At 47.5% G+C, this 9,947-nt stretch overlaps 1 protein-coding gene across 3 annotated transcripts in view; it reads right to left on the reverse strand.

Annotated features, from left to right (window-relative positions):
• The window catches only part of Ash2l (ASH2 like, histone lysine methyltransferase complex subunit), a 36,465-nt gene extending 33,924 nt beyond the window's left edge, over positions 1 to 2,541 (reverse strand). For 2 of the 3 annotated variants that reach the window (XM_070016178.1, XM_070016177.1), the window contains exons 1-3: positions 2,327 to 2,541; positions 1,603 to 1,669; positions 1,074 to 1,219 (exon numbers count right to left, since the gene is read on the reverse strand). In XM_070016178.1, the coding sequence (XP_069872279.1) occupies positions 1,074 to 1,219; positions 1,603 to 1,669; positions 2,327 to 2,514 (401 nt within the window). In that variant the 5' untranslated portion in view covers positions 2,515 to 2,541. Of the gene's footprint in view, positions 1 to 1,073; positions 1,220 to 1,602; positions 1,670 to 2,039; positions 2,141 to 2,326 lie in introns of those variants that run through there. The other variant, XM_070016179.1, reaches the window with a different exon arrangement.
• Positions 2,542 to 9,947: the final 7,406 nt, after the last annotated feature.

A 9,947-nucleotide genomic window follows, 5' to 3' on the forward strand; every position in this document is an offset into this window, starting at 1 on the left:
ACCCTTAGCATTTTTAATAAAGGCTGGCACTTTACAAACTTGAATCACAGCTTCTCTCCCAGCTTCTATTTTTTGGTGATTAGTTGAGATAAAAGTCTCACAGAGGGCTGGGAAGGTGGCTCAGTGGTAGAGTGCTTGCCTTGCATGCATGAGGCCCTGGGATCCATTCCTCAGCACCACATAAGCAGGAAAAAAAAGCCGGAAGTGGCACTGTGGCTCAAGTGGTAGGGTGCTAGCCTTGAGCTGAAGAGCTGAGGGACAGCACACAGGCCCAGAGTTTAGGCCCCACGACTGGACCCCCCCCCCAAAAAAAACAAAAAAAGTCTCACAGACTCTCCTGCCTTGATTGGCTTTCAACCACAATCCTCAGATGTCAGCCTCCTGAATAGCTAGGATTATAGGTGTGAGCCACTGGCACCCAGCTTAATTTAAAAAAAAAAATGTATATATACTTTAATTTTTTTATATATGTGTATATATATATATATATATATATATATATTTTAAAAAGGTAAAGTATAGAAGGGTTGCAGTTACAGAAGTCAGGTGGAGTACATTTCTTTTTGGACAATGTCACCCCTTCTCTTGTTTTCTCAAGTTTTTCCTTCCCAATTTTTTTTTTTTAATTTGAAATTTTCCTTAGAGGTGCTAGGGATAGAAAACAGGGTTTAGAACACAGTGGCAATAACTCTACCACTGAGTTGTTTTTTGTTGTTGTTGTTGTTTTTGGCAACAGGTTTTGTTCACAATATAGACCAAATCCTTATGAAAAACTCCAAATACCTCATGTAAAACTTAAATGATACTGTTTCAAATTTGTTTAGATAATGCTCTAACTGTATAGTCTTACTTATACCGCTGTAAGCTCGAAAGTAGGGACAATACCCACCATTGTACCTATTAGGGCTGTTCCCTCAGAACTTAAAACAATTCCTTATACAACACCCTATTTATTGATGAAGGCTTAGAAGGAAGGAAATAACTAGGTATTTATGTTGTCTAGTACTGAACTGCTAGACACGTTGAAACTTATTTTATAAAGCAATTCTTTCAAGACCAGGAAATGTACTCACGAGGTATCAATGCCAAAGGTGTCAGCTGTGAACCATTTTGTACATATCCCACACTGCAATTCTACTTCTCCCAACTGTCGGCCATTCTCTTCATCAACGGAGCCAGCCTGAGTATCCATTGCCTCTGAAGTATCCCCAGCACCTTCCTGTAGCCAGAGAGCAATTGGAGAATCAAATGAATTGATGTGATTATAGTTCATTTAATTAAAAAACATAAAATAAAAGAACCCCGCCGACCGCTGGTGGCTCACGCCTGTAATCCTAGCTACTCAGGAGGCTGATATCTGAGGATGGCGGTTCAAAGCCAGCCTGGGCAGGAAAGACCGTGAGACTCCTATTTCCAATAAACCACCAGAAAGCTGGAAGTGGCGCTGTGGCTCAAGTGGTAGAGCGCCTGCCTTGAGCTGAAGAGCTGAGGGACGGCGCTCAGGCCCAGAGTTCAAGCCCCATGACCAACAAAAAAACAAAACAAAACAAAAACACCAAAAAAACCCTAGATTGCCTTGACCATACAAAACGAAATACTTACTAGTGTATCTTTTCCATTAGAAGATTCTGTCTCCACACCACCACTTACATCAACCGAGTTTGCATCCCTGTAACGAAAGCACGTAAGAATCTTCAAGAGAAAGAGATCTCACCATGCCTAATTCCCAAAGATTATCACTCAAACCCAGGTGAACTTCGAGAGCACACAGCGTTTTCAGCTATGCCGGTTCTGGACTGGAGGCCCAGGGTTTTCGTCAGAACATCTGCAGTAACATAGTCGGGACAGACGCGGGGAAGTTCACTGGGTTCTTAGGGACACGTCTACACGGGTTGTAGCCGGTCCTCGCAGATCCGCAGCTACGGCTCGCCCCTCCGGCGTCTAATTCAGCGGGACTGTCACTGTCCAGTCTGGCACTGTGGAGTGGTCTCTCCGCTGGGGTATTTAAGAAGGTCCTGCTAGAACAGGGAGCCACCCACCTTCAACCGTGGGCGCAAAAGCCAGTGCCGGAGACGCGATCCGCGCAGCCGGTCACGCTCACCTCCGGCCGCCCAAGGTGCGGAAGGGGGCGTGGCCTGGGTCACACCAGAGGGGCCGGGCCGGCGGCGGGCGGGGCTACGGCCCCCGAGGGGGCAGGGCGAGCCGAGCCGTTGGCCCAGGCCAAGGCTCCGAGAAGGGCGGGAGAGCCCCGAGAGCCGCGGCGTTCCGTGGGGGGGGGGAGGCGGGCTTCCCTCGGGGGATTCTCCCCGGCAGCGGGACGGCTTACCCGCTCTCCGCCTCTCCCGAGCTGGGCTCCGTCGCGGGCGCCGCCGAGGGTCCCTCTCCAGCCGGAGCGGTTGCCGCCGCTGCCACTGGCTTCGTTTCTCCCTCTTCTGTTGTGTTTGCATTTGCCGCTGCTCCTGGGCCCGGCCCGTTACCCGATCCTGGGCCGGGTCCGGTTCCCGCCGCCGCCATCACTGTCGCCTGCCAGGCTTCTCGCGAGAGTACTACCTCAGTCTCGCGCGAGTTGCCGCCTGGCACTGTATAGTCTTCAAATGGTAAAGGCCGCTGGTGGGTCCCCCCGCTCGTTGAGAAATGGCGGTTCCATTGCAAGCCCGCTTTAAGGCCAGGTGGGAGCCCCGCCGTCGCGGCGACTTGTCACCCAGTGTGGGTGAGGACGGCTGGTCAGGTGGGTTTCCTGTGGCATTTACCGCAGGTGCAGGGGAGATGCTGCGGTCGCATAGCCGAGGCGCCTGCCTGGGACAGTGCCCCAGCAAGCCACGGTCGGAGCCCCAGGACCAGCGAAGCTTAAAATCAAGCAAGCAAGCAAGCAATCAAGACGGTGAGGCCAGGCCCTGGCGGCTCAGGCCTCCAATCCTAGCTACTCAGGAGGGAGGCTGGGATCTGAGGATCCAGGTGTGAAGCCAGCCTGGGGAGGAAAGTCTGAGAGACCCTCTTACCTCCGGTAAATGACTCAGAAACAAAAACGGAGTAGTGCTGTGATCCCAAGTGGCAGAGCACTAGCCTTGAGCAAAGAAAGCCCGGGGGCCGCTCCACCGCCGGGGACGTGGGCCCCCGCAGCCGGTGTCGATCCGCCGCCACCCGAGTTACTGGAACCAGGACGCCATCCTTTATCCTTCAACGTTACCAAAAAGAACAAGTACTTCGGGCCTTGGACTCTTTACTGTGTGATCTGTTGTAGGAACCTCTAGGGCACCCGACTAAACCACTGGAAACGGGTAGATATTTTGGTTCCTCATTTCTCAATCATTTATGTTTTCCACAAAATTGAAGAAACGAATGATCAGCTGGTAGATTATTCTTTGAATTGTGCTAAATAACTGATGTTTTAAGGAGAAGTAGGATCCACAAAAGTATCTCCTTCCAAGCACAAATACTGATTATTGTGGCAGTTTTATCATGTCCAGTTTTGTTTTCTTGGGTGCCAGTCCAGGGTCTTGAACTCAGGGCCTGGGCTGTCCCTGAGCTTGTTTTGCTCAAGGCTAGTGCTTGTACCACTTGAGACAACAGCATTACCATTTTTTTCTGAGTAATTTATTAGAGATAAGGAGTCTCACAGACTTTCCTCCCCCAAGCTGGCTTCACACCTGGATCTCAGATCTCAGCCTCCTGAGTAGCTAGAATTACAGGCATGCACCACCAGGGCCTGGCTTCACATTTTATTTTACTTTTTTTTACTTTTTAAAAATTTTGCTGGTTCTGGGGCTCAAACTGTGGGCTTGGGCTACTGCCATACCACTTGAGCCACAAGTCCATTTCCCACTTCCAGCTTTTTCTGTGATTAATTGGAGAGAAGAGTCTCAAGGACTTTCCAGCCCAGGGTGGCTTCAGATCTCCTTCCTCAGATCTCAGCCTCCTGAGTAGCTAGGATTATAGGTGTGAGCCACTGGTGCCCAGCTCAATCATTTTAATTGAGACATATTTTTCATATTCATGGAGGACATTATTGTAAGGTCTGCCTTGCAGGCACTGTGCAGACAGCTTCCTACCTCTTGGCTAAGTTTCCACCCAGTATCTGTTACCTAGGTAACTGGCACACTTAAAGCAGTCACTTCCCCCTCCTGCTAGGTTACATCCTGGGCGGCCCCTGGCATTCCATCTGACATTAGCTGGTCCCAGGCCCTGAGGTCACATCCAGATCCAGTGTGGCCACACCTCTTCCTGTCCCTGGCCTAGATAAGTCCTGACCTAGGGGTGGGTCTCCCCTTTTCAACCATGCCTCTCCACCATGCATGGTGGGGACAGCAGTTCAGTAAACTTTTCCTGCCTGAATAGTGTGTGGTGTTATCTTCATCAGCTACCTAATGAAACTTAGCTATTTAATACACCTTACAATTATGATAATTCAATACATGTTTATAATGCGCAAGCCCCAATGAGATAGTCTCCAAAAACGATAAAGATTTGAGAAAAGATTAAAGTACTTTACCTTGTAATCTTTGTACAATGTCCTAAAACTCTGGTATCACTGTCAACAACAACAACAAAAAATTAAGTATTTAAAGTGCTGAGTGTGTTGTTTGGTTTGATCATTCTATGTTGTATAGAGAACAAAACTATGCAATTTATTTTATTTTTTTGTCAGTCATGGGGCTTGAACACAGGCTGGGGCGCTGTCCCTGCACTCTTCAGCTCAAGGCAAGTACTCTACTGCATGAGCCCTAGCTCCACTTCCAGTTTTCTATTTATTGGAGTTGAGTCTCATGGACTTTCCTGCCCAGGCTGGCTTTGAACCGTGATCCTCCAATCTCAACCTTCTGAGTAGCTAGGATTTGTAGGCGTGCACCACCAATGCCTGGCAAAACTGCAATTTATAATTAATTTTTTAAAAAAAGTAATAGTTGTATATCACCATCACTATTCAGGACACCCCAGCATGCTGATGTCCTTTAGGGGTAAGTGGCTTGGCTCCGAAGACAGAAAACAGTGGCACATGAGTTTTCTGGCTGGTGCTTTGGTGATCCAGAAGACAAAACTCCCCCAAGAGCTGAAGGAGCATCTGAATGATAACTGTGTTTATACTGGTGATTCCAATGCATATCTGAATCTAGCAGACATGAAGTTTCTTACCACTGGAATCCTAATTTTGGAAAGCAGTTTCTCCTCTCGTGTTAGTATAAAGCAACTAGCTAAAAAGAACTAGAGTACTTTGCTCCTAATTCGAGTTTATTGGTGGAAGAAGCTAAGCATTATGGCTGGCCTGGGTGTGAATCAGAATACAATATGGCATGGTTACATTGGCCCCATGGAATGCAGGGTCATCGCTAGCTTGTTTCAAACCAGGTCTGGGAAGCTTGGAAGTATTCTGTGCTACCTACCCCTGGTTCTGCCCACAATACAACTCTGGTCACTGCCTGGGAAACTTTTCCCTTATATTCTTTTAAAAGCTGGGTGTTGGTGGCCTGTAATCCTAACTACTGAGGGTCAAAAATTCAAGTCTCAGGACTGGCATGTGAAGGGAAAGAGATGAGAGAGAGAAAAAAAGAGGAGAAATTTAGAGAAATAGTACTTAGGTTGTGAATTCACCTGGCATCTTTACTATGGGAAGCATGCTGCCTTCCCTGCTAAAACTTCCCCGTAGGGGGCAGCACCAAGTAGTCAGGTAATTGGACACTGAAAACAACTTCAGAATTTTCTGGCAAAACACAGCTTATTCCCAGTTTTCTAGGGAAGAGATTCACTTCTACTTTGCTGTGATCCATGGTGACTTCCCCCCCCCCCCCCCACCCGCTTTCAGGAACAATTCCTTTTATACTCTTTGGCTGGTATGAAACTTAAGAAAAACATCTTCAGGGATGCTGCCCGCCCACAGTCAATCTACCGGAAAGGTTTCCTTCTCAAGCACACCCCCTGCAGAGAAAGGTTTTTCTTTGTTCTAGTCAATTCCAGAAAGAGTTGTTTACTCCTTCACTGGGATGCTGGCTGTTCACACAGGACTGCTGGTCTTATAGTAAAGCCCTCTGCTTAAGGGTAGATTTGCCATGAAAAGTTCTGCACCTAAGCCAGTGTGGCTGGTGGCTCACCTCTGTAATCCTAGCTATTCAGAAGGCTGAGATCTGAGGATTGCAGCCCAGGCAAGAAAGTCCCTGAGACACTTATCTCCAGTTAATCACAGAAAAAGCCGAAGAAGTGGAGCTGTGGCTCAAGTAGTAGAGCACTAGCCTTGAGCAAAAGGAGCTCAAGAACAGATCCCAGGCCCAGAGTTCAAGCCTCAGGACTGGGAGAGAGAAGAGAGAGGAGAGGAGAAAAGAGAAGAGGAGAGGGGAGGGGAAGAGAAGAGAGGGGGAGAGAGAGAGAGAGAGAGAGAGAGAGAGAGAGAGAGAGAGAGAGAGAGAGAGAGAGAGAGAGAGAGAGAGAGAGAGAGAGAGGGAGAGAGAAAGAGAGAGAGAGCCCCTGCACCTTATTTCCAAGAGTCTAGGCTTGTGATTTCACAATGAGAACCTGTGCACCAACCCATAAAGACATTACACCAGAGCCAGGAGAGCGTGGCTCACCCCAGTAATCCTAGCTGCTCAGAAAGCTGAGCTCTGAGAATCTAGGTTCCAAGCTAGCTCGGGCAGGAAAGGCCAGAGTCTTCTCTAATTACCCACCAGAAAACTGGAAGTAGAGCTGTGTGTGGCTCAGTGGTAAGTGTTAGCCTAGAGAGAAAAAGCTCAGACAGTGCCCGAGTCCTGAGTTCAAACCCCAGGGGGAAAAAAAAGACATTACACCACATCCACTGCCCACTCCTATCCCCAGTACTTAAAAAAAAAAAAAACAAAAACCCAGCAGTCCTTCATTCCCTTAACTCCCTCCAGGCCAAACCCCTAGCTCAAAGCAACTCTCCAGACATCTGAATGACTGAGGAGGCCCCTCCTCTACCAGTCACTGCTTTGTTCTATGAACTCTTTCAACCAACATCCTTACTGCTGATAGAACTGAATTGGAACAGCCCAGGCTTCAGTTTCTCCCACGAGTGTTGTTTTTGGGGGGGCCAGTCCTGGGGCTTGAACTCAGGGTCTAGGCTGTCCCTGAGCTTCTTTTGCTCAAAGCTAGCACTCTACTTGAGCCACAGCACCACTTCTGGCTTTTTCTGGGTAGTTTCTTGGAGATAAGTTTCATGGACCTTTCTGCCTGGGGCTGGCTTCAAACCACCATCCTCAAATTTCAGCCTCTTGAGCAGCTATAGGATTACAGGCATGAGCCACTGGCACCCAGCTTTGTGTTTTAAGGTGCAAGGGCTTTGGAGTTAGACTCCTAATTCTGACTCTGTAAAACTCATCTGTAAAACAAAGAAAAATCCCAACCTCCTAAATTTCTGGGTAATGCAGATAAAACTGAAGCCTCCAGGAATTCAGTAGACATTCCATACAATTGTTCTAGCAAAGATCCCATGTGACTCAACCTACCCTAGGCTACCCAACCCATTAATGCCTACCATATACTAATGTGCTCCCACAGTGGGTTCATTCCAGATGGTGTTTGTTCCTGAGTTCTCTCCAGCCTCCATATCCTTCCCACTGTTTGGGTATCCCTGCTCTGCTGATACATTTATCTGCATTTAATCATGTTTTTTTTTATGTGTGTGTGTGTGTGTGTGTGTGTCTTTGGGTCCTTCATCAAGTCAGCAGGATGTCACACAGCTGAAGGTGACCAGAGAAAGGTGTCTTTAACTGGAGGGATGCCCACAGCTGGATCACCAGTACCTCAGCTCCCTACATCCCATTAATGCCCACTAGCAACATTCCTCAAGATGCTATCACCTACCTCCTGGCTATTTACCTTGTCTAGTTCCCACTAACATCTCCTTACTGATCCCTTCTAGGGATTTACTGTTGCTTTGCTCTAGTGGCCCCAGCCTGGCCTCACTTTTCTGTCCATAGTAAAAGGCCCTGTGGGCTGGGAATGTGACTTAGTGGTAGAGTGCTTGTCTAGCATACATTAAGCCCTGGGTACAATTCCTCATACTACATAATTCACCTACATGTGAAACCTGACACATTTTCCTCTTCAATTGACTTCATCAAGTGCTATCAAGCCTCTCCAACTCCACTTCAGGGGAGTGTGTGTGTGTGTGTATGTGTATGCACGCATGCGTCCACGCGTGTGCTCACGCATACATGTGCACCTTCTGGGGCTTGAACTCAGGATTTGGGTGCTGTCTGTCCCTGAGTTTTGCTTTTTGCCAGTCTAGGACTTGAACTCAGGTTCTGGACACTGTCCCTGAGCTTCTTTTGCTCAAGGCTAGCATTCTACCACTTCCGCTTGAGCCACAGCACCTCTTCTGGCCTTTTCTAGTTATGTGGTACTGAAGAATCAAACCTAGGGCTTCATGCATGCTAGGCAAGCACTCTACCACTAAGCCACATTCCCAGCCCTAAGTTTTTTTTTTTGTTGTTGTTTTTCTTAACCTCAAGGCTTGCACTTTAGCACTTGAGCCACAGCTTCTAGCTTTTTGCTAATTAAGGATCAATTCATGGACTTTCCTGCCTGGGCTAGCTTTGAACACCTACTGTCAGATCTCAGCTTCCTGCGTAGCTAGGATTATAGGTGTGAGCTACCAGTGCCTGGCTGGCTGTCCTTCAAATAGCCTTCTAACTTAGCTGGGCTCAGGGCAGCTGTAGCCTAGGCCACTCCCATCCCAGGAATGGCTTCAACCAAAACCTTTAGCAAGTACCACCTCCCCTGTGAAGCCTCCTCAAACCTCACATCCCTTTAATCCAAGGGCATGGTTACTACCTTGTAGTTGGACAATTACAAGAATTGCCTGTTGGCAGTGTGAGGTGACCCTTCACTGTTTCTAACTCTTTTCGTCTCCATCAGGGAGGCCACACCATAGCTTAAAACTGTATTTCCTTGTGTGTGTGTGTGAACTCTGGTTGTTTATGCTTATAACCCTCAAATCTAGGATGAGAATCTCAGTTCTAAGCCAGCCCCAGCAAGAAAAACCTTTATCTCCAATTAACTATCAAAAAGCTAGAAGTGGAGGTGTAGCAAATGGAAGAGTTCCAGCCTTGAGTGGAAAAAGCTAATTAGGCCTCAAGTTCAAGCCCCAATACTGGCATACACATAAACAACAAAAAAATATCCTAGTCCTCCTATGAGGCATCTGTCCAAGTCACCAGTAGGCTCAAGATGCTAATGCCAGAATTTAAAGGCCAAACTGTGTCCATTACCATAGGCATCCTAGAAAGTTTTCTCCCTTTCCCAGGGACTAGCACTGAGTTGTAGACCTTGAACAAGTAGACAAGTCAACAAGTAAACAAACCTTGAGACAAATGTAGGACCAAGAAGGGAACTAGATCTGATCCTTTAACAATACATCTGAGGGAGGTCAGGAGAAACAAGAAGCTCTCATTTAACATAGTTTGGATTTACTGGCTCCAGCCCAGCCTCATTTTTTCTGCTCATAGAAAAAGGCCTTGTGTTGGGACTGGGAAGGTGGCTCAGTGGTAGAGTGCTTGCCTTGCATGCATGAGGCCCTGGGTTCAATTCCTCAGTATCACATAAGCAGAAAAAGCTGGAAGTGAAACTGTGGCTCAAATGGTAGAGCTCTAGCCTTGAGCTGAAGACTTCAGGGACAGCGCCCAGGCCGAGTTCAGGCCCCAGAACAGACAAAAACTAATAAAAAAAAAAAAAGAAAAAAGAAAAAGGCCCTGTGGGCTAGGAATGTGGCTTAGTGGTAGAATGCTTGCCTAGCATACATTAAACCCTGGAAGTACCACATAAACAGAAAAAGCTAGAAGTGATACTATGGCTCAGAGTGGTAGAACACTAGCCTTGAGTGAAAGAGTTCAGGGACAGAGCCCAGGCCCTGAGTTCAAGCCCCATGACTGGATAAAAAAAGAAAAAGGATCTAATATGCCAAAAGCTGGGTTCTTTCCTGCACACACCAGCACAGACACAGA

The sequence above is a fragment of the Dipodomys merriami genome, unplaced genomic scaffold (genome assembly GCF_024711535.1).
Source record: "Dipodomys merriami isolate MVZ:Mamm:240054 unplaced genomic scaffold, mDipMer1.0.p SCAF_12, whole genome shotgun sequence".
NCBI classification, from domain to species: Eukaryota; Metazoa; Chordata; class Mammalia; order Rodentia; family Heteromyidae; genus Dipodomys; species Dipodomys merriami.